The 24456-nt window shown below is 45.9% G+C and overlaps 1 protein-coding gene and 1 long non-coding RNA gene across 2 annotated transcripts; both read right to left on the bottom strand.

Moving 5' to 3' along the window:
- Positions 1–23119, bottom strand: Pcp4l1 (Purkinje cell protein 4 like 1). Its single transcript, XM_048452527.3, has 3 exons — positions 22890–23119; positions 2032–2086; positions 1–1188 (listed from the first exon to the last, which is right to left on the bottom strand). Exons 1-3 carry the CDS (start codon positions 22896–22898, stop codon positions 1046–1048), a joined length of 207 nt encoding a protein of 68 aa, XP_048308484.2. The 5' UTR covers positions 22899–23119; the 3' UTR covers positions 1–1045.
- LOC125412010 (uncharacterized) lies at positions 19137–21007 on the bottom strand. Its single transcript, XR_007235446.3, has 2 exons — positions 20473–21007; positions 19137–19423 (listed from the first exon to the last, which is right to left on the bottom strand). It is a non-coding gene; the product is annotated as an uncharacterized LOC125412010 (long non-coding RNA).
- Positions 23120–24456: the final 1337 nt, after the last annotated feature.

Below are 24456 nucleotides of genomic sequence, written 5' to 3'. Positions count from 1 at the left end.
TTCAGTGGCCCCATTTGAGGGCTTTTTTTTATTGTTATGATTATTAAACATGCTAAAATCACATTACAGTGACTATTTTTGCCCTGACTCCACAGTGGGGTGGCTGAGAACTATAGGGGTGTCACTTGGCTCATGTGGCTCTGGGGATGACTAGAGATGGGGTAGATTAAAAGGTAGGCAGATTAGCAATGGCCAGAAAGCCCCTTGTGTAGTATTTATTTAACAATTAAATTTAACTTCTAGCTTCAGACATCTTTCCCTTCTCTACTTTTCTTTCCTTCCTAAATGTTTTCTGGCCTATGGCCTCTGGGCCTTCTGCCATCTTTGGCTCCTCTGATTTCAGACTGGACCATGAAGGAAGACTTTCCTGTCTCTACCTGCCTTCCTTCCTTGGAAGGAATCTACTCAGCATGCACTAATTTATTAAGCTGCTTTGGGGGGAGGGGTGCAGGGTTTTGCGGCTTTTTTTTTTTTTTTTTTTTTTTTTTGGACAGGGTCTCTCTCTATGTAGCCCTGGCTGGCCTTGAACATACAGAGATTCCCCTGTCTCCACCTTCCAAGTTCTGGGACTAAAGGCATGCACCATCACATTCTGCAAGCTCGTTGATTTATATCTGCCCAGGGGAAAGGGCAGCTGCATTGTGGCTGAACCATGGGAGATGGGAGGGATGGTTCAGAGGACCAGAAAGTGTTACCTGAGGCGTGAGGGCTGCACCTGACAGAGTACATCTACCCACCCTCAGGCACTGCACCCTGAAGGCTTTCCCATCCTGCCCTCAGCAGTAGGGGTAGGGAAGGGTCAAACCTCAAAACCTTTTGTTCTCTGCAACGCACTGATCCACCCTTAGCCTAGTGACAATCAGGGGTGTCTTCTCAAGTCCTTGTGTCTCTACTACTGTGGTGGCTTAAGAGAGCCTGAGGAAAGAATATATAAAGGTTAAGCTTGCCTCTAGGAGAGGCCGGAGGGATAAAGGGACAAGACACACGAGAGCCAGAGCTGTGGAGGGGAGAGAGGAAGTAGAAGGGTGACGGGAAGGCTGCCCATTCAGGAACTGGAGTCCTTTTTCCTTTTCTGGAATCGCCTGAACTTGCCCTGAATGGCAAGGGCAGCCTTCTCTGTCTCTGGAGCCGTCAGGTCAATGTCAATCTCCTCCTCCTCCTCAGCCTTCTTGACGCTGCCAGCCTTCCCTGTAGACAGATGGAGACATATTGATGAGTCAGCCCAACCGATTCCACTTGTTTCCTCCAAACCTCAAACACAGCACCTAGAGTCTACTTTGCGCTAGACTCCTTGAGGGCCTGCAGTCTGGAGATTACAGACAACTCATGATTCTAAAAGTTAGGGTGCTAGGCTTAGAATCAGCATGATTGCCACCGGAAGTTTTGCTATCCTTGAATCAAATGACAAACATCTTCTATCATTACTTATCCCTAAACCCTATGGTTTAAATCCCAAAGCACACGTCCTTCAGTGTCTGATGGAGAACAGTGGCTTGGATTATCTGAGAGGTTTCTTTTTATTGATCAATGTTTTATGGGGTTGGAGAAATGGCTCAGTGGTTAAGAGTCTTTAATGCTCTTGCAGGAGACCAGGGTTATAGTCCCAGCATACACGTCTGGTGGCTCACAACCACCTGTAAGTCCAGTTCCAGGGGCTCTGAAGCCCTGTGGCCTCTTTGGGTACCTTCATGCATATGGTGCACACAAACTCATACAGGCAAACACACATATGTAGAAAAAATTTTAAATAAACAAATCTTTTAAAATATGTTACTTTTTTCCCCCGAATCTGTATGTGCCCTGTGTGTGGAGGTCAGAGGACAATTTGTGAGTGCCACTTCTTGTCTTCCGTCATGTGGATCCCAGAGATTGAACTGAGGCCACCAGGTTTGGTAAATAAGCACCTTTTCCCACTGAGCCATCTCGCTGGCCCCTTTATCACTTTACATGCCTTTTCTAACCATTCACAGTTCTTGTATCACGGTTCTCCCTTCATTAGCTCTGCTAATGGCCTAGCCCGGCCTCACTTACCTTTTTCCTCAGGGTCAGATGCCTGGTTGGTTGCTGGGGATGTTTTTGTGTTCAGCTGGAAGAGAAGAATCACAGTGTGAGATATGTATGGAGGGAGGAAGGCACCACTGGCCCAGATCTCTTATGCGCATTCAAGTCTTCCGTGACCAGGCAGATTTCCCACATCTTTCGAAGAAGTAGGTCTTGAGATCAGATAAAAAATCATCAACGTTCACTCAATAAGCCCAGCATGATAGAGAGTGCTTGTAATCCTAACATTCGCGAGACTGAGGCAGGAGGACTACCATGAATTCCAGACCAACTCGGGCCAAGTAGCAAGCTACTTAACGAAAACTTTTCCAAAAGAATTAAATCAATGACTATTGATGTCAGAGATTGTAGAGGACAAAACAGATAAAGTAACCCTGCCTTCACAGAGCTCCTTTGACGGATATTCAGACAAGAAGGTGACGATGGGGTAAGATGGTAAGAAAGTAACCAGGTGGTAGTGGCCCATGCCTCTAATCCCAGCACTTGGGAGGCAGAGACAGGCGGATCTCTGATTTCGAGGCCAGCCTGTTCTACAAAGTGAGTTTCAAGACAGCCTCCAAAGCTAGAGAGAAACCCTGTCTCAGAAAAAAAAAAAAAAAAAAGAGGAAAGAAAAGAAAAAAAAAAGATGGTAAAAAAATACCAGAGAAGAGGGCAAGGTAGGGAAGGATGAGTACTAGCTAAGGACAGAGGTCCTTTACATAATCATCAAGAAAAACCTATCTGGTCAACTGTGGGGTCATCATCATATTATTATGATGATGGTAATGATAATGATGACGTAATAGGGACTGAATCCAGGGCCTCATGCACGCTAGACCAGTGCTTTAACACTGAACTATATCACCAACCCTGGAAAAGTCTCTCTGAAAGATGGCACTTGAGCAAGCAGCTGTAGGAGGTAAGTTGTGAAGACTGCGGAGATCCGTGGTAAGACCCTGGGGTGGAAGCAGGGCTCGCCTCTTTGAAGACCAGCAGGATCCAGGCACAGCTGAAGTGCAGAGAGGAAAGAAAGACAAGCGGAGACCTAGCTTTGGGTGGGAGCAGATTATGTAGGGCCTTGGGAAGGCTTAGTAAGGGATTTCTTGGACTAGAAGTATAAGCCATTTGCAGAACTCTGATTTGCACAAAAGGCAAATGAAAGAGGAAGCAGAAAGCCTGTGGGGAGGGCGCGGGACTCCCACAGTAAACCAGGCAAGAGAAGATGGCAGCTTGAATCAGGAACAGTGGCAGTGCAGGGAGCACGTGATGAGGTTTTGAGTATTATTTTCAAACTATGACCAAGGTGACTTTAGTTGGATACGTGGCATTGGGATAGAGGGAGTCGATTCTCTTCCTGAGAAGGAGAATTGGCCTGAAAAACTAAAAGAAGGATTTCTCATTTCCTGCTACAGAGACGACAGCTAATGGCGTGGGTTTTAGGGACAGGATCAGGAGGGGGTTTTGTTTCGTTTTGTTTTGTTTTTGTTTTTGTTTTTAAAACAAATTTGGGATATCTTTTAATTATCCAAGAGGATATTTTTCTTGTTTGTCATTGCTTGCTTGTTTGACATGGGGTCAGTATGCAGACAGGGTAGCCCTTCACTTCCCAAATTCTGGGATAACTAGTATGTACCACAATGCCTGACTCTGGCATGTTTTTTGTATTGTTTTGATAGTGAGGGTTTAAGGAAGGACACAGCCCACCGTGGCTCAGGAGGTCTGACAGAAGGTGTGTGAGGAGGCTGATCACGTGGCACACTCTCTATCAGGTGTTTCAGGGACGAGTCTATCTGACAGATTAAACTACAGAAGGAAGAGAAAGAGAAAAACCGTGGGGGAAATTGGGAGGGTCGGGCATCATGGTAAGCAGGACAATGGGCATTTAGACTGGGATCACAGTGATGAAGAGAGAATCAGCTGTCAAAAAGGTTTTGTGGTTACAAGTTAGATTGGCAGGTGTGGTTTTGAGCACAGAGAACCCTGGGAAAGAGCTTTCCCTTTAAAGACAGCAGAACTGGAGATAGTTTGGGCTGGATATGAGGTTGCAGAAAGGAGCCTGTTACAGCAGCAGATCTGAATGCTGATGGGAATGATTTAGTAGAGAAGGAAAAATTGATGATGGAAGTCAGAAAGGATAATTACCAGAGAGGTCTCTAAATGAGTAAGAAAGAAAAGGCTATTTGGCATACAAGTGGAAGGGTTGGCTGTAGGGTCCTAACACAGCATTAACAGATAGGAACGAAAGCATGCAATGGATGCAAACTGGTGGCAGACATGGTGGGAATGTACAGACGATCTCTACTGAGTGTTCCCACTTTCTCAGTGAAACAAGGACAGTTGTCATCCGAGAGTTAAGGGCAAGATGTGGAATGTTTTTTTTTTTTTAACTAGGCAAAGACATATTACGCTGCATTTGTTTAACTAGGCAAATATGTGTTACATTTGTTTAGGCTGCATTTGTTTAATTATGTAAAGATGTGTTACATTTGTTTTACTTTGCCCTGGCCTAAGGCACCTGATTGGGCTAATAAAAAGCTGAATGGCCAATAGCTGGGCAGTAGAGGGATAGGTGGGGCTAGGAGGCAGAGAAAAGAGGAGGGAGAAAGAGAGGGAGCTACCTAGGCAGGATTTCTCTTTGTATCAGCCATGGCTGTCCTGGAACTCACTCTGTAGACCAGGGTGGTCTCAGATTCACAGATCCACCTGCCTCTGCCTCCTGTGTACTGGGATTAAAGGCGAGCACTGCCACCACCCAGCAACTCACTGAATTTTTATGTTAATATTTTTAACTTTAAATTACTTTCTCATTTTTGTTTGCTTGTTTAGAAGCAGAATTGGAGTTAAAGAGTTGTAGGAGTTAGTAAGATGGCTCAAGAGGTAAAAGCACTTGACCAGCAAGCCTGCTTGACAACCCGAGGTCTAGCCTTGGAAACTGTCTCAAAAAAAAAAAAAACACCAAAACCAAAACCAAACCAAAACATAACAGTGAGGTATGGAGTGGGAGGATAGCTCAGTTACTAAAGTGATAGCTTGTATGCACGAAGACTTGAGTTCAATACTCAGGCGTGGTGGGACACATTTGCTATCCCAATACTGAGGGGGCAGAGACAGGTGGACCTCTGGGCTTGCTGAGAAGTGTCAAGTGTCAAGTCAGCAAGAGACCCTGTCTCTCCACCTGTCCTAAAATAGGTGGATGGTGTTCAAGAAATGACACCCCTCCTAAGGGATCCTTCTGGCTTCTGTATGCACACACACCATGTGCACATACATTCCCCCAGCATGTAACCCACACACATGCTCACACATATGGTAATATACTGTTATTTAGCATAGGAAAGTGTCTTTAAAAGTAGGTCATAGCCAGATATGGAGATGCACACCTTTAATCCCAACACCCAGGAGGCAGAGGCAGGCAGGTCTCTATGAATTTGAGGCCATTCTGGTCTACAAAATGAGTTCCAAGCCAACCAATGAAACACTGTCCAAAAAAAAAGTCATAAACCAGTACCGTCTGGGCGAGGATTTATCTCAGTAGTAGAGTATGTACTTAGCATGTTAGAGGCCCTGGTTTCTATTCTGAGAACCAAATAAACAACAATAAACTGATTTGGTGATTTGAGTAAGAAAGACCCTCATACACTCCTGTAACATGAGGGCCGGCTTGTTGGGGTATCTGTTCCCGTCCGGTACCCCACAACCGGCAAGTCACAAAGAAAATCACACACAGGACTCCATAAGATTATAAACTGATTGGCCCATTAGGTCAGGCTTCTTGTTAACTCTTATAACTTATGTTACCCCATTATCCTTATCTACATTAGCCACATGGCTCCGTACCTTTCTCAGCTGGGCAAGTTACATGCTGCCTCTTCAGTGGTCTGCGCAGGAGTTCAGAGAGCTTCCTGCTTCTCAGAATACTCCCGGTCTCTTTTCTCCACCTCTACTTCCTGTCTGGCTTTCCCGCCTATACTGCCTGCCTGGCCAATCAGCGTTTTATTAAAATATGATTGACAGAATACAGATAATTCTCCCGCACCACACTCCTATATTTGAATGTTTAGGGAGTGGTATTAGGAGGTGTGGCCTAGTTGGAGGAAGTGTGGTACTGGTAGTGGGTTTGGTGTTTCAAATACTGGAGCCAGGTCAGTGTCAGTCTCTCTTCCTCCTGCCTTCAGATCTGGATGTAGAACTCTTAGCTCCTCCAGGACCATGTCTGCCTGGGTGCTGGCATGCTTCCCTCCGTGACAGTAATAGGCTAACCCTCTGGACTGTAAGCCAGCTCCAATGAGGTGCTTTCCTTTAGAAGAGTTGCTGTGCTCATGATGTCTCTTCACAGCAATAGAAACCCGAACGAAGACACTGATAGAGTCTAATATTTTTTAAAGATAGTATTTGTTTACCTATTATATCTTTTCTTTTTAAGCAGAGGATGGGTCTGGAGAGAGAGTTTAGTCCAGGAGGTGCTTGCTTGTGCCGTGTGAGCTTGAGAACTTGAGTCCAGTCCCGAGAAACCACATAAAAAAACAAGATAATCCTAGCACAATGAGAGACAGAAATAGGCGGACCTCTGGGGCTTTCACCTACCACTGAGTGTCAAGTCAGGGAGAGACCCTGACTCAAAAAACAAAGTAGACAGAGCCTGAGAAATAATACTCAAAGTTAGCCTGGAGCCTCAATAAATAGGTATACTTACATGCTTTGGAACACACACACATACATACACATAGTGTATAAAAAATAAGAATTTAAAATCTGAGGCTGCATATGCAGACACAAATGTATAATAGCAACATCTGGGAGGTCAATGAATAAGGATTACAAATTCCAAGCCAGCCTGAGCTACAGAAGTGGGAGTGGGGTGGGATTTAAAAACACACCGAATCAAGCATGGTAGTACCAGCAATTAGAAGGCAGAGGCAGGCAGATCTCTGTGAGTTTGAGACCAGTCTGGTCTACAAAATGAGTTCCAAAATAGCCAGGTCTGTCACACAGAGAAATCCTGTCTCAAAAATGGGAAAAAGAGGGGCAGGAAAGACAACTCAGCGGTTAAGAACACTGGTTGCTCTTCCAGATGTCCTCAGTTCAATTTCCAGCAACCACATGGTGGTTCACAACCATCTAAGGCATCCAGAGCACTCATAAAAATACATGCATAAATAAAAGTTTAAAAAAGAAGAAGAAAAGACTCCAGTCAAGACACTGAAACCCCAGGGAAGTCCTTCTAGTCTCTTGTAGACCAGAAGAGCTTCAAGGGAGGAAGGATTATTTTTTGAAACTCTAGGATGACTGATCCAGTCACTCTTCTTTTTCTCTTTTTGGGTTAATTAATTTTTACTTTATTTTTGCTCATGATAAAAATAATGGTCTAACTGGTCATAACTTATACTGTGCCATACCACCGTAACAAGAAGTTTGCTGTAAATGTGTAGCATAGATCGTGTGTAGTGAGCGATTTGCTGGCCAATTGTCAAGACATGAGAGTCATGGAACAAGAGGCAAGTTCTATAGTTGGATGTTCTCTAACTTCAAATCTTACTTTCTCTATTGACCAGCAAATCTGTTATCCTGGCTTTAACCATTATCCCTCTGTTTTCCTCCAACCTTATTGTCTTAACCCATCAAAACTTCCTCTTCCTCCCAACTCCTCCCTTTTAAAAATAAAAAATTGGAGCTCCATGCTAAGTATCTCCCCTAAGGGGATTTTGTGATGATTTCAATGAGAAATGTTCCCTAAAGTGTTGAATACTTTATATGTATTGTCCCTGCATGTATTGGCTAGTTTTATGTCAACTTGACACAAGGTAGAGTCCTTTTTTTTTTCTTAGACAGGGTTTCCCTGTGTAACCCTGGCTGTCCTTGAACTCACTCTGTAGAAGAGGCTGGCATTGAACTCAGGAGATCTGCCTGCCTCTGCCCTTGAGTGCTGAGATTAAAGGCACATGCCACCACCTTCTGACAAGGTAGAATTCTTTTAGAAGAGGGAACCTCATTTGAGAAGATGTCCCCACCAGATCTTCTGGGCAAGTCTGTGGTACATTTTCTTCATGTGAGAGGACCCAGCTCACTGTGGGCAGTGCTATCCCTGGGTGGTCCTATGAACTGTGAGAAAACAGGCTGACCAAGTCATGAGGAGCAAGTCAGTAAGCAGCACTCCTCCATGGCCTCCGCACCAGCTCCTGCTTCCAGTTTCCTGCCCTGATTTCTCTGGATGATGGATTATAAGCTGCCACATGAAATAAACCTTTACCCCCAGAAGTTACTTTTGGTCATGCTGCTTGTGGCAGTTTGACAGAAAATGGCCCCCAAAGGGAGTGGCACTATTAGAAGGTGTGGCATTGCTGGGGTGGGTTTAACCTTGTTGGAGGAAGTGTGTCACTGTGGAAATGGGCTTTGAGGTTCCATATATGCTCAAGTCACACACAGTGAGAGAGTTAACTTCCTGTTACCACTGAATCAAAATGTAAAATTCTCCAGCACCATGTCTGTCTGCATGCCGCCATCCTCCCAGCCACCATACTCCCTGCCATGATGATAATGGACTAAACCTCTGAAATTGTGAGGGAGCCACCTCAATTAAATGTTTTCCATTGTAAGGGTTGCCATGGTCGTGGTGTCTTTTCACAGCAATTGAAACCCTAACTAAGACAGTGCTTTATCACACACCAGCAGAAACCCTAACTATGACACTGTATTTGTTACTTTTTATTGCTGCAATAAGACACTGTGACTAAGAAGTAATAACAGAAAGCATTTAATAGGGCTTATGGTTCCAGAGTATTGAAGTTCATGATGGCAGGGTGAAGCCATGGTAGCAGGAACAGCTAAGGGCTCATATCTCAAATCAAATCACAATCAGGAGGCAAAGACACTAGGAAACCTCAAAGCCATCTCCAGTGACAAATCTCCTCCAGGTCACACCTCCTAGTCCTTCCCAAACAGTTCCACCAACTCAGAACCAAGTATCAAACCTAAGAACCTCTGGGGGCCATTCTCATTCAAACCATACAGTTACAGATGGTGAGACTCAAGAAGTGCGGACTTGTTGAGGGAATTACGTCACTGGAGGCAGGCTGACTGTGAGAGTTTAAAGACGTAACACCATTTTCTAGTTTATTCTCCCTACATTGTGCTCCTGATTTAAAACGTGAGCCCTCAGCCTCTGCTCTCAGCGTTCAATCCCTAATGTAAAAGGTCTCCGCCTCCACTCGACTATGACGGACTCCAGCCCTCTGGAAACATAGTCCAAATAAACTCTTCTATAAGTTGTCCTGGTCGAGGCGTTTTACCACAACGCTAGAAAAGTAAGTAACACAAGCTGTTTCCTTCTCGTGTCAGCTGATCTTGAGCCAAATTTTCTAAGCAAGAGATGTGTCAGGTCTGCCACACAGGCTGCCATGCTTGTCCGCTGTGCCAGCGTTCCTCTTCCCTGAGCCTGGCCTGGCCTCAGAATAGATTGGTGGCTATGATCTGGCTCCCTAGGGGTTCCCAGCTCCATGTGGGTTATATTTATGAAAGGTCATAACCTAAGATCAAGAGTTTCCATTGAGGAGGCCAGAAAGGGGTACAGTAAGGTCCCCACTGCTCACAACGCCCCGTGAAATCTCCCTCACACCGTCAGCTGAAAAGTGCTAGAGGTTCTTCTTCCTGCCCCTCCTCTCTCCATTCTTTCTGGCCAGTTCTCAAAATAGCTGCTGTGGGCACTGCGTTTCTAGATTTAGCTGTTTGTGACTTGTTGGGGGTAGGGACAGTTGGACTAGCCTCTATATGGTCCTCGGTTTGCTCACAGGTCCCTGTCCTCTACTTCAGTGCCCTGGGTGGTTTTCTAGAAAGTCATCGGTTTTAGCCGAATCAGGGAGGTCTGGTACATGTATGGACAGGCATCAGACTCCATATTTCAAGTTCGTCTGGAGCTCTATGAGAAAACCCCTTACAAACACTCCTCTCTCCGAAGGAGCAGTGTCAACTCAAGAGCCGCAACAAATCTGCCTGCGCTTCTCAGCCTCTTCTTAGCCCCTCCTTCCGGGTGGGTGTGGATCACAAACCTCTCAGCTTCTGCTGCCTTTTGGTCAGAAATAGCAATGGTAAATGGTTGAGCAAAGTCTTTATTCTTCTTACAGGATCCAACAAGGAGAGCTGACAGAAATCAAGGACTTGGGAATGTTACCTTACCTTGTTAATTATTATCACATAGATAATATTACTAACTTTTTTGTTTGTTGCTTTTTTTTAAAGATTTATTTATTTATTATGTACACAGTATTCTCAGTATTCTGTCTGCATGTGTGCCTGCAGGCTAGAAGAGGGCACCAGATCACTTTACAGATGGTTGTGAGCCACCATGTGGTTGCTGGGAATTGAACTCAGGACCTTTGGAAGAGCAGGCAGTGCTCTTAACCACTGAGCCCTGTTTGTTGCTTTTTTTTGGTTGGTTGGTTGGTTTTGTTTTTCAAGACAGGGTTTCTCTGGGTAACAGTCCTGGCTTGCTCTGTGGATCTCCTGGAACTCACTTTGTAGACCAGGTTGGCCTGTAACTCCCTGAGATCTGCTTGCCTTTGCCTCCCAAGTGCTGGGATTAACCCGTTTTACAAGTCTTTTGTATGCACATTAAAAACACTAACATGGTGAGTTATTCTAATAGATCCATCAAATAGGTATTGTTATTCTAATTTTTCAAACCAGGAACTGAGGTCAAGAGTGGTAGTTAATTTTTTTGGCCTAAGGTCATAAAGGTAAGTCACAAGGTCAGGGTTTAAAGCCAGAAAGGCAGTCTAACCTTAGAGCTCTTTTTTTGTTTGGTTGGCTTTTTGTTGTTGTTTTTGTTTGTTTGTTTGTTTGTTTGTTTTTCAAAACAGGGTTTCCCTGGATAACAGCTCTGGCTGTCCTAGAACTCACTTTGTAGAGCATGCTAGCCTCGAACTCACAGAGATCCACTTGCCTCTTCCTCCCCAAGTGCTGGGATTAAAGGCGTGTGTCATGCAGCTAGAGTCCAGGCTCTTGAACGTTATGTTATGTGACATCTAGCTCAACAACTAAAGTATGCATGTGTGTGCACATATGCCTTCATCCACATGAACTTGAGGAAGAAGTCTAATATGAACAACTTGACCATTCAGATTATCCCATACAGCACAGCAATCCCCAGGTAGGAAGAAAGATCTCAGGAGTCATGACCTAATTCTATACCCACAGTAAAGCAGCTGACTCTAAAGTCTAACTTCTCAGTGCACATCCAAAACACCTTCTTCACATCTGCTCCACAGGGAACGCTGGGAGCTGCAACCTGCCTCCTCCTTACGGTGCCATCTTCCATGCCCTGTGAGGATTTTATCCCCAACCATGTGCACCCACTCGGGTTCCTGCTCTGCTTGTTGCTCTGACCATCCAGCTCACTCCCCTCCCTGCCCTCCCAATCTCCCCACCCCCCGCCATACTTGCTCTGTGAGTCTCCTGACACACCAAACTGACCTCCAAGGACTAGTCACATTCTTCTCTCACAGGACCAGGTCCTGGCCCTTCCGAGTGAGTCTGAGACTTACATGTGCAAGATCACCCCACTCTTTTCCACAGCAAATGACTCCCTTGCTTACATTCAAAACCGTTATTCCAGTTCTAGCGATCCTGGAGCTTGGTTCAGTTCAGTGTCATTGCCCACACAGGACCAATTGTTTCACACTTCTCTGTACCAAACACTAATTAGCAACTGTGAAGCCCATCAACTCCTGCCTTCCCTAGAGAGCCCTAGTTCCTTTCCTTGCCTACCTTCTTGTAGTCCTCTCCGCCTCTCTCTCCTTTGGGCCTGATGTATTCCAGCAATGTTCCATTCCATCATCTTGGCAGTAGGTGCCAATTCCCATGAGCATCCTTTTGTTTTCTCTGTAGCTCCATGTTGTGGACTGTCCCTCCCAGGGGGTGTGGGGCATAGAAGATGAAAGGTCTGCTGGGTCAGGGAACTTTTTTCTTTGGGCTTTCAGATGCAGATCGAGACCATCTTCTCTTTCTCTGGTATTTCTCTCCAATAAGCTTTCTAGTCTTTTTAGTTCTTTCAATTCCAGTAGAGGAAAACATATACTTTGCCCATCTCTACCTTCCCAGAACTTTTATCAGCATCCAGATGATGTCTGGTTCCATCTGAGCTCCCAACTCATCTCTCTCTCTCTCTCTCTCTCTCTCTCTCTCTCTCTCTCTCTTTTAGGAATCAGGACAATCAGTTCTTTTTACTCTCAAACATAAATACTCCATTCTCTCTCTGTCTGTTTCCCCACTTTGATGTGAATTCCTTTTCCGAGCACCATTAGAATGAGAAGAAGCAGGGTGGGCCTGGGACCAAGGTCTGAGGAACAATACTGTTAAAAGGACAAGGAAGATCATTATGGTAAGAGAAATAAACCAGACTCAGAAAGACAAATAGCAGGTTTCTTTCACATGCAGACTCTAGACGGGAGGGAGTGTGTATGTCTTGGGCGATGAGCAAGATGAAAATAGAAAGGGGACCGTGAAGGGGAGGAAGCGATCTTAAGGGAGAGGAGAAAAATGATGGACTACAAGCAGAAGGGGAGACTCTGGGACAGGAAGGGGAGGAGGACTCTTCTTTCCAACAAACAGTAAGGGAACAATTGGACGGTCGTTTGCAAAACCAAAGAAGCCCACCTCAAACTATACTTGCACCGTCCAGAAATGACCTACAAACAGACACAGGACCTAAACTTTGAAGAAGCAGAGGCAGGAAGACTGAGGCAAGTTTAAGATCAACTCAGTCTCGGCAGCACCGCCAGCAGCACAGAGAAATCCTGTCTCAAAGCTAAGTCTGGTGGCGCTTGCGTTTAACCCCAGCACTCAGGAGGCAGAGGCAGGGGGATCTCTGCAAGTCTGAGGCCAGCCTGGTCTACAGAGTGAGTTCCAGGAACAGCCAGGACTGTTCCATAGAGAAACCCTGTCTTGAGAAAACAAACAGGAAGAAAAGAAAGAAGAAAATCCTGCCTCAACAAGACAGCAGTAGTTACAATTAAGTGTAAATTTTTAGAATAAAGCATAGGGAGAAAGTTTTTGCAACCTTAGGATACAAAAAAAAATTTTTTTTGATATACCAAAAGCAAAACACATAGAAAAACATTATAAACTGAATTTCTCCTAAGAGAGGAAAGGGGCAAGCTACAGGCAGAAAGAAATATTTACAAATCCCATATCTGATAAAGAATTTGTGTTTAGAGACTTTTTCATTGTTTGGTTTGGGGTTTGTTGCTTTTTTGAAACATGGTCTTACGCTGTGTAGCTGAAGCTGACCTAGAATTCACTAGGTGGCCCTGGCTTATATCAAAATCATGGCAATCCTCCTTAACCTTTTAAGTGCTGGGACTACAGGCATGATTCACCATAGAGTAGGTTCTAAAACAAACTTTTAAAAATTTCTTATTAGAACTAAAGAGATGACTCAGTGGTCAGGAATACTTGCTGCTATAACAGAGGACCGAGTTTGATTCCCAGAACCCACATGCTGGCTCACAACCACCTGCAACTCCAGTTCTGGGGGGTCTAGTGCCTTCTTTTGGCTTTCTTGGGCACCAGGCAAGCTCACGGTTCACTTACATATGCACAAGCAAAACCCTTATATACACATAAAAATAAATCTTAAAGGGGATCGGGGAGGCTGGAGAGATTGCTCAGTGGTTAAGAGTCTTGCTGCAGTCAGGTGCCATGGAGCACGCTTTTAATCTCAGCATTCAGAAGGCAGAGTTATGTTCACGGAGTCTGCTTGTTCATTCCCAGAACCAAAATAATCAATCAGAAACTATACTATTTGCAGTACTGTTTGGCCAGTAGCTTAAGTGTATTTCTAGCTATCTCTTATATCCTAAACTAACCCATCTCCATTAATCTGTGCATCACCACGAGGTCGTGGCCTAATGGCAAAGTTCCCACCAGGAGGCTCACCTCTTTCTTTCTCCTAGTGGTGGCTGTTATTCCTTTGCAGTGCCTTTAAGGACTAACCACGCCCACTCCCCCCCCCCCCCCCCCGCCACTTCTGACCTCCTGGTCGCCATCTTAATCTCTCTCTCTCTCTCTCTCTCTCTCTCTCTCTCTGTCCCTCCCCCCCGCCCTTCCCCCCCCCTTGGTGTGTACACACGTGTCTGTCTCTCCCTATGTTTCTCTTTATGTCTCTCTGATTTCCTCTTTTTTAAGTAATAAATATCTCCCTCTTCTCTAAATAATAAATATTTAGCTTTATGTATAGCCTTATGTCCATTTACTCTGCCGCCCACCGCATCCAGCTGCCTAACTCTGCCGTTTGCCCAGGGAACCTGCATTGCTCTGGCAGCAGCCACTGCCTGGTTCTCAGGCCGCCCGGGGCATCCCCACATCATATCTTTTTAAAGAACAAAAGTGGCTATATGGCTTCTCTCTGACTCCACCTACTTTCTCTACATATCTCTTTCAGTCTGGCTTTATTCTGTTAAGTCATTGGCCAAAAGCTTCTTATTTATTAACCAATGGCAATAAAACATATTCACCGCATACATCACCTCCCACATCAGAGTTAGGCAGATCTCTGAGAGTTCAAGGCCAGCCTGGTCTACATAGTAAGTTCCAGGACAGCCAAAGCTACATAATAGAGAGAACCTTCATTAAGAAAAAGAAAAAAGAGAGAGAAAAGAAAAAGAAAAGAAGAAAAAAAAGAGCACTGATTGCCATGTCCTGGGACACCCAACCCCTACCCCCAAGAAAAAAAAAACTAAAACCCAAGAACAAAAACAAACAAACAAAAAACCCAAAAGATAATTGTGTTCAAGCATGGTATAGCATGCCTGTAATCTCAGCACTGGGGAGACTGAGTCAAGAAGATCATGAGTTCGAAGCCAATATGAGCTATATAATGAAACCGTGTCTTTAAAAAAAGAAATAAAACACAAAAGAAAGAAAACAAAATTCAACAATAATTATATGAGTCAGCATTGTCTTGCTTAGCTGCTCCTTCCCAGCTGCCACTATTGAGGAGTAGGTACCGCTTAACTCAGTGTTACACAGGACCAACTCACCCTGACCCCTTCCCTTGTTTCTTTTCTTCCTTTGTCGCTTTCCCTTTTAGTGGTGTTACCACAGCAACCATTACCACCGGAAGGGGAAGGCGGGGTCACCCCCCCACCCCACCCCCCCACACACTCCTCTTCCAAGCAGCAAGTTAAAGCCAGTTTTCGGAAAGGTAAGCTTGCTCCATACTCTTCACACCCCGGGACTCTTCAGAAGCGAGCATCAGTCCATTGTACCGGGGCCAACTGCACCCTGTATTTGCATGACATGACTTGGGTGCTGTGCAGATGGAAACACAAATTCTAGTACTGCCCCAATCACGTAACTTCGATGAGCAGCCACGATACCCACAGCTCTGTCTCTGTAGACCAGGGCAGAGAAACCCAAAAAGAACTTGAAGCCGAAAACATTCTACATAATAAGCTTGAAAAGAGCCCTGCCTTTTGTTTTTGTATTGTCGTGAATCAGAGACTTCACCAACTCCATTTTCAGAAAGTAAAAGGGAGCACAAATCAGTGGATATTTTAAAGGGGGCACGAGTTAGTGGATCTTTTTCCAGGCGGTGGTAAGAAACTTTGTTCCTCCCCGCCCACGGGGGTGTGTCTATGAGTGCCGAAGTGTCCTCCACCGGGGTTAAAGGAAAGTCACCGTTAAAGGCCCGGTACAGAAGCCGCCGGGATCCCGTGCCCCGGCGCGACCCTGGACTGCTGTTTTTGGAGTACTGTTGGAAGTGTTTCAACTCTTCCAGCGCAGCAACCAGCTGCAGTCCTCCGGCTGCTTTAGAAAGATTTGCTCAAGGTCACCCTCAAGATAATAACAGAAAAAGAACTGGGAACCTGTACTCTAGTTTCTACATATGCACATTCCTCTCCTCATACAGAAAATATAGACCAGGCGCCTGAGAGCTCAGAAGCCTTGTACCCCAAAACAGCCCCAGAGTCCCCTTGTTTGTCCCTCTCCCTTTAGCCACCCCACCCTGTTTCCTGGAATAGTCCCCTGGTTTGTACCTCTCCCCTCAGCCACCCCACTGTTTCCTAGAATAGCGGGACCCCCCACTAGAGTCAGGGGCAGAATTCCCTGCCCATGCCAAATCACGGTATGCAGTGAATCAACAGCCCCTGCCCATTCCTCCCAACCCGGGCTGCCACAGTTTAATAAGTGGTTATTTGTGGCACTCTGCACACAGCTTGGCGCTGTGCCTTTACCCCATACTGAGGACCAGGGGATGGGGAGAGAGAGAGAGTAAAGCCAAAGCTTCATTTATTACTATAATCTTCAATGTGCATCCCACCCCTGGTGTTAACGGTCTAAAATAACCGTATTAATCCCCCCCCACAGCCTACAAAGCAAACACTCAGCTGGAGGGCTTTGTGTGGGAGGGAGGCAGCACCAAGCACAATAGAATGGTAAAAGGCACCGCTTCCCCTGGGTGGAGGTTGGGAACCAGGTGAGAAAGCCTTTAGGGCTCACCCAGTAGCAAGCAGAAATCAAGCTGCCCCTAGTGGTTACCCCTGTGGTCGCTCACCCCTGTAACCTCAGTAGTCAGGAGGCTGAGCCAGGAGCATCTCTGAGTTTGAGGCTAGTCTGAGCCAATAAGCCCTAGGCCAGCCTGGGCTAGCAATGCAGGCAGGAAGGGAAGAAGGAAGTGAAGAAGGAAAGATAAAGGGAAGGAAGGAGGGAGGGAACCAGGCTCGGGTAAGCCTGACCAGTGAGAAGATCACAAGGTCTAAATCCATTGTCTGGCTTTTTTGTCGCTGTTTTAGGTTTTGGTGTTGTTTCTGTGTCTTGAGCCAGGGTCTCATGTAGCTCAGGCTGATTTTGAACTCCTGATCTTGCTATCTATCGCCTCCTAAGTACTGGAATTATAGGTACACACCACCACACCTAACCACAGAGTCTAGGCTCCCAGGCATTTGTTTAAAGGCGCTTTGAAGGAATGCAGATTTTGTGCAAAAAAGGGGGGGAACATTTGATGTTTTGTTTACTCTTTCTCATTTTCATATTCTTTCCTCTCTATATCCATGAATTCTCATGTAACACAGCCAGGCCTCAAACTCACTACCTGGGGAGGATCTTTTCCAACTTCTGATCCCCCTGCCTCTAACTCAGAGTGTTAGGATTACAGGAGCCTATTTTATGCAGTACTGGAGAGCAAACGGAGGGTTTGCCCGTGTTAGGCAAGCAATCCACAACCTGAGCCACAGCCTTAGTCTTTGTTGGTTTATTCATTTATGTTTTGATGGAGGATCTCCCCTCAGACCTGAGACCAGCCCTGAGCTGGCTACATAGCCCAGGGGGCTCAAACTAACCATCCTCCTGCTGGGAAAAGAAAGCCTCACCAGAGCATGGCACTGCTAGGGAGGGATCAGGAGGTGTGGCCTTGTTGGAGGAAGGGTGTCACTGGGGGTGGGCTTTGAGGCTTCAAAAAGTTTACACTAGGCCCAGCATGGCGCTCTCCCCACCTCTCATGTGTGTGTATGTGTGTGTGTGTGTGTGTGTGTGTGTGTGTGTGTGTGTTTGGATCGGGATGTAGCTCTCAGGTACTGCTCTATCACCTACCTGTGTGTATGTCACCTTGCTCTCTGCCATGATAATAATGAACTAAACCTCTGAAACTGTACATGAGGCCCCAGCTAAATGTTTTCATTTATAAAAGTTGCCTCGGCCAGAGTATCATCACAGCAACAGTGACTAAGACATCTGGTGTTCTACCAAAACGTACCCTATTGATAAATACGAAGGTCTGGTGGGTCCAAACCGTCTTTCTATCTTCTTTCTCAGCCTTTATTAAATCACAGTTTCTGTTGCTTATAGAAAATATCTATAATATATATTCACTAAAAATTAAGCCCGGTGGTGGTGATATACGCCTCTGGTCTCAGCACTTGGGAGGCAGAAGCAGGAAGATCTCTGTGAGTTCAAGGCTAGCCTGGTCTACTGATCAAGTTCCAGGACAGCTGGAGCTGTTACACAGAAAAACCCTGTCTCAGAAGAAGAAGAAGTTACAGACAGGGCCTGGTAATGTAGTTCAGTTGGTAGAGGGCTTGCCTAGCAAGTAAGAAGCCCTGGGTTCTATTCCCAGGGCTGCATAAAATCTGACTTATTGGTGTATCCTCATAATCTCAGTACTAGGGAAGTAGAAGCTGGAGGATCAGAAGTTCAAGGTCATCCTTGATCACACAGGGAGTTTGAGGCCAGCCTGGGCTACAATAGACCTTGTCTCAGGGAGAGAGAGAGGAGAGAGGAGAGAGAGAGAGAGAGAGAGAGAGAGAGAGAGAGAGAGAGAGAACACTACATTACAGGTTGGCAGGGTGACACGTATCTGCAATCTCAATACTTGGCAGTCAAAGAGGATAGAAAGTTCCAGACCAGCCTGAGCTACATAGTGAGATCCTGTGTCAGACACCAAGGGATGTGGGGGAGCAAAAGTAGAATTGCAAGATTAAGGCGAGTATGGGCAACCTAATATGAGCCTGTCTCAAAATAACATACAAAAGGAGTTGGGTATGATGATACCATTTGGGAGGTAGAGGCCATTATGTGAGGAGGTCAAGGTAGAAGTATATGTCTCCATAAATAAATTAATTAATTAAAAATGAAAATTTAAAGGGAAAAGATAGCTTAGTGATAAAGTATTTGCTCTGAGCTCAATCTCCAGTGCCGTACTTTTTAAAACTCTGCATGTGAATCAGATTCCTCCGGATTCAACGGAGTAACAAGTTAAAAGAGTCCTGAAGAAAATTCATTTGGACAGAGGCAGCAGCAGTAATGTGCCCTAGCCTTTTAGCACTGCACAAACTCAATGAAATTTGGGTTCAGGTTCTTCACCTGTAAAATAAGAAGACTGGGCCAGATGATCTGTAGAGCTCTTCAGCAAATCTAAAACTCTGCCGCTATACCATCTAGATATTTCATTTTGGGGTTATCCTGTAGAAGATATACCCGACTTTCTACCTTGAAGAATTCCTGCAAAACGAAGTTGCATTTTTCTATGATGAACCAGACTTAGAAAAAAACAACTTAGAAATTTAGAAAAGTAGAACATTAAAAAAAAAAAGTCAGTAAACATCCACAGAATCAACAGCTTGTTGGTTTATCTTCTTCCCCTTAGCCAGGTTTACAGACTCCATCATTGTCCTCTATTAGAACCCTCCACAGACAGGCAGGAGAGATGCATCAGACACACCCACCACACCCCCTATGGTCACGTGCCCCACAGAAACTTGACAGTCTGTGAGATGGTGGCTGCCATTTGGAAGAATGAGTCATCTTTAGACGCCTGCCCGCCGCATCACAAGACGAGAAAGCCATCAACTCCTTACCACCAGAATTCTTATTCAAGCCGCTAAAGCTGGCAACCTAAATGGGTGAGCAAAAAAAAGGATGAACAAAGTTGTGAACCAAATTCTGGTTTCCCTGTTTTGAAATACAGACTTCCAGAGATTAAAAAAAAAATTCTAATAATAAGTAGCCGGTCCTATGTTGTTTGTTCAACTTAACCATAGTAATAATAAACCATCAATGAGAGCGCGAGAGAAAGAAACTTGGATGACAGGCTCCCTAACAATTAGCTCACAGAAGATGCTCTAATGAATGCCCTTTGTGAGGAAGGTTGCAGGTGAAGATGGGTGTACACAGCAGGGGGTGGGGTGAGGGTGGGGCGATCCCTAAAGAGCAATATCTGTTTCCGTCAGGTAAGAACACCTCAAAAGAATAACAAAGGAGAGAGCAGCAGTTTCAAGTTCTCTTCTAATGATCTAGAGGACCTGTCCCTTGTTCTGTCCCCTGCCAGCTAAAACTCAGGAGAGGAACTGTGGGGGATTGTCACCAGAAGCCGTGGCTCCCTTTTCAGGAGAGTGACTGCTGGACCAGAGGATTCTTCCAGTCAAGTTTCTCACAGATGAGAAAATGCAACATGCAAAACCCTGCAGTTCTGCTCCGTGCAGCCAGTTATGCTGCATCAAAAGGGATTAGAGGAAAGAGCCCCCGGGGACTGATGGATTTCCTATAGTCAAGCTTCACAGGAACCAGGGGAAAGTTATTAAACGACAGGAGACAGACTATGATTCACAGCAATCAAGTCCTGCCTCCAGCTGTGAACACAGACAAGCTGGCGATGGTCCCCGCAGCTCCTCAGCACAGGAGCGTGTAGACACAGGGAACCGCTCTGCTGCAGTACTGAGTGACAGCAAAGGGCCACCGAGGGAAGACAGAGCGAGCAGTCCTGCTCAGCAGCTCTACCAGGACCCTCACACTTCCAGTCGCCCTGGTCAAGAGCCCCCATCCCACCCCCGTCACCTCTAGTCGTCCCTCAGTTGAGACGTGAGTTTGTTAAAGACATCCCAAATCCCATTTTGTGCAGTGTCTCTGAAGCAAGGAAATAAGCAGGTGGGGGAGGTGAAACTTACATAAGATTCAGGGTACAAGGCTTTCCTGGCCCGGGCACATCAACTTGAAGGAAGAGATCCGTCGGGTAGGGCTAAGAGAAGTAAAGCCCTTTGGAGTCTCCCCAGAGCTCTAGAGCTCCGGGCAACACTTCCGCTTTTATCAGAGTTTTTTTTTTTTTTTTTTTTTTTTTTTTTTTTTACAAGAGGAAGAAAACAGACTGGTTTAAGACTGTGGGGAAACAGAGATCCCCCCCTTGGGGCTCTAATTTCAAAACAGCTGGTCTCTGTGTACACCCAGGTGGCTGCCTCTGGATATTATAAATAATCATCCCTGAAGCAAGGCTCCTCTCTGTGTTAGGAGGCAACTTGGATGGCTAAATTGCTAGCTGGAACCGTTTTTCTCTGACAGCTTAGGAGGCTGGGCAGTCTTACATATAGAGTCCCCACCAAAGAATCCCACTCTTCTCCTGCAGAGTCCCTAATTAAGGCTAGCTAAATTCAGCTGCTGTCTAAGAGTGGCCCCAAGGTATGACTCCCCCGAGCACACACCAGATTGTTCTCCTTACCGTGCAACACCACTGTTACACCCCTAAAGATCCGTTTCAAAGCCCTCTAATGCCTGTCCTACCCAGGGGCCATGTGTCTCTCCTCATAGGCACAAACTAACCACAGACCATGTCAGCAGAGCCTCAGATAAGCTCCCAAGGGGGATGGCTTGGATTCAAATGGTCAGATTTAGAAGCACAATGGTGGAAGGAGTGGTTTGAGCCCTAGACTTTGGTTGCAGCGGGCGGGGGGGGGGGGGAGCCCCTCTTCTCTTGGGAGAGCTAAAAAGCCAGAGAAAGTCACTCCTTTTATTTTTATTATTATTTTCTTTCTTTCGGCAAGATTGCCACGGTCACAATCACAACCAGCTGAGGTACGTGGAAGCCATTGTCTTTCCTTTGCAGCCCACCAGACTCACTGGATTTCCCAGGATAAATTCAGTGGACATGGCAACCAAGACAGCATAGCAGCTGGCACTAATTGACACCCTAGGTGACAACTTTTGGTAGGAGTCGGCAGAACTACTGAAGATATTCTTCTTTCCTATCTAAACCGGGGCCCAGGCTGCAGGGAATTCTCTCTGTCTCTGTCTCTCTGTCTCTCTGCCTCTCTGTGTGTGGGTCTGTTTCTCTCTCTCTCTCTCTCTCTCTCTCTCTCTCTCTCTCTGCCTCTCTTGCTCTCTCCCCCATATCTCTCTCTTCCTCCATCTCTCTCTCTTTCTCTCTCTCCACCCCCCCCCCCCATTTCTCTCTCCTCTTGCTCACTACTGGAGATCGAATCCAGAACTTCACTCATGATAGAGGCCAGTGCTCTATCACCAAGCAATCTTGGGAATTCTTATGCTGGTTTCTGCAGCTAACTTGAAACACACACACACACACACACACACACACACACACACACACCACAATAGCTAATCCAGACTCCAGATTGAATGCCTATTCAGAGCCAGGTAGTGTTTAAAGTACTTTGCACATAAAATTTAATCTTTTCGAACAATCAGTATTACCTTCGTTTTACAGAGAAAAAGTAGAAGCACAGACAAATTCTGGGCCGCTCCTAAGGCCTCAGACTGAGTAAGTAGCAGAACAAGGGACTGGCAGATTCCTGAGAAACAGATTGAACACAAGGACATGCTCACTAGGAAAGAGGGCACAGAAGGAAAGCATGAGATGCTACTGCTCATACCAACATCACCTGGGACGGCAGTCCTCGTCGTAATATGAGGATGTGGCACCCCCCCCGGGGGTGCCACAAATCAAGTCAGACAATAGGACAGGTCTTCTCAAAGTCTTACCATGGACAGTGTTCTTTGAAATGAGTCAACCAATTAAATGGACTGGGTTGGCTCTGATGAACACCACAGAACCTGTCCGAAGACTTCGAGATGTAGCAGGCACTGAAGATGGAGGTCTACTCTGTAAGAGACCATCTCCCCAGGGATTGGACTTGCTTCTACCCCAATGCTCATGGGAGGCAGGACAGGTACCCCAACGTTCCTCACTGAATGAGTGAAAAGCGCCAGGGATGGAGCTCTTGGCTGCTGCCTATGGAGAACAACACAATGCTAGGGTAGGCTGGACAGAACCGAAGTGAGGACAGCAAGGAAAACCATGGTAACCTCGGAGCAATAAGATAGATGCGGAGGACTAGCACCCCAAGAGACAGCTTATCACCCCGAGAGCTCAGTTCCCGCCTACAGCTGACTCCAGTCACCCCCTCCCCAAAGCGTTATCGACAGTTGGTAGGCTAAAGCACCCCCTTTCCAGTAGCTTCAGGAAGACGGGAGATTGAGAGCTGCCCTAGAGGGGCAGTGGCGTTCACCCAGAAAGTACCCCTCGCCTCCCGGGGACCTGAAACCGCAGCCTCCTACCCGGTGCGGCACGGCTCACCTCGCTCATCCCGGCGGCCGGACGGGGCGTGGCAGGCGCAGGTGAGGCGAAGGGTCCTCGGGGGATGCGGGGACCGTGGCCGAGAGTTGCCGGGCTCCGGGGCAGGCGCCGTAGCCCGCTTGGAGGAGAAAGTGCGCGCTTCGAGCCGCTGCTTCGTGCTGCCCTGGGCGCTCTGGCTGAAGCTCTGCTGAAGGGACCCCTTCTGACCAAGTCCTGTCAGCAGATCCGCGCGCCTTGACCGGCCCCATCTTTTATAGTGAGCTCCGGTCCCCGCCTCCAGCCCAACCAATAGAAACTCTGCCTACCGCAGAGTGACAGCTCCTAGAACCCAGTGGTGGCAGACTCAGAATTCTGCTGCATTTCCAAACTAGGGTAAGACCGAGAGAGCGGGAAGGAGGGGGAGACCGTCGGGGGATGAGAAGACAGAAAACGAAGTAGGAAAGCGGTGAAGGAGAGAAAAGTAGTAAGTAGTATCCGAAGGAACTGAACTCTGGTCCTCTGTGCAAGAACAGCAAATGCTCTTGAGCTATCTCTGTAATCCCATGTGATATATATATATACACGTATATATATATTTAGGGGAATAAACAGGGAAGAAGAAAATAAATAGAACACAGGTAAATGCATGAACCTTCTGGTAACTTTAGTTAACATAGCTCTGTTTATCTATATAGTTTTTATCCCCTTAAGGAAATTCTTTACATTTTCACGCCTGTATTACTTATTGGCATTGTACAATCTCTTACAACTTCAGTCAGCCAAACCCAGATACTTTTAACTTTCACAGATATGTTCTTTGGTAGACTATAATACCTTCACAGCCTGCTAAAACCATAACTGCACTTGTCTCAACCATTCAGTGGTTTGGCCTCTTCTCAACAACCGAATTCCAGTAAGACTTCAAATAGTTTTTTTTTTTTTTTTTTCTAGCTTGCCTTTGCGGTTACACATTTCCCCTGGAAAGAAGATCCACCTGAGATCCTCTGGTTCTGTTTCTATTAGGAATCTGGTTGCCTCGGTTACTAAAGTTCTAACTAGGCTAGCTCCTACTCCCTTTATGCAACCTCTGAAATCTTTCTAATGAACAATTAATTAGCTTTGAAAGGGTTGTCTTTAGTGAAACAGACCTCGATTCTTAAGCTGCTATGAAAAAATTCTAGTGAGAATTCAGCCTCCAGGTTAGGGATCAGCTAGTTTTGCAGGTAGCAATCAAATTAATAAATGCTTTTGTCTTTGATGGACATATGTTCTATTGGTGAGTCATCTCCTATTATGTGTGAATAAAGACACAAACAGTTATGTCAACAAACAGGTTTGACTGTGGCTGATATAAATGTATTTGTGATCAATAAAGTTTGAATCTTATATGAATTTCATGAGCTAAGAAAGTTCTTTAGTTTTAGTGGAAGAGCTGGAAAGATGGCTTAACAGTTACGAGCACTTGCTGCCTTTCCAGAGGACCCAAGTACAGGTCCTAGAACCACATCCAGTGGCTCACAAGTGTCTGTAACTCCAGCTCCAGAGAATCTGGAACCCTCTTCTGGCCTCCGCAAGCACTTGCACGTAC

The sequence above is a fragment of the Myodes glareolus genome, chromosome 5 (genome assembly GCF_982192425.1).
Source record: "Myodes glareolus chromosome 5, mMyoGla1.1, whole genome shotgun sequence".
In the NCBI taxonomy this organism is placed as follows: domain Eukaryota; kingdom Metazoa; phylum Chordata; class Mammalia; order Rodentia; family Cricetidae; genus Myodes; species Myodes glareolus.
The sequence above is the reverse complement of the archived record's forward strand: the minus strand, read 5'-3'. Positions and strand labels throughout refer to the sequence as shown.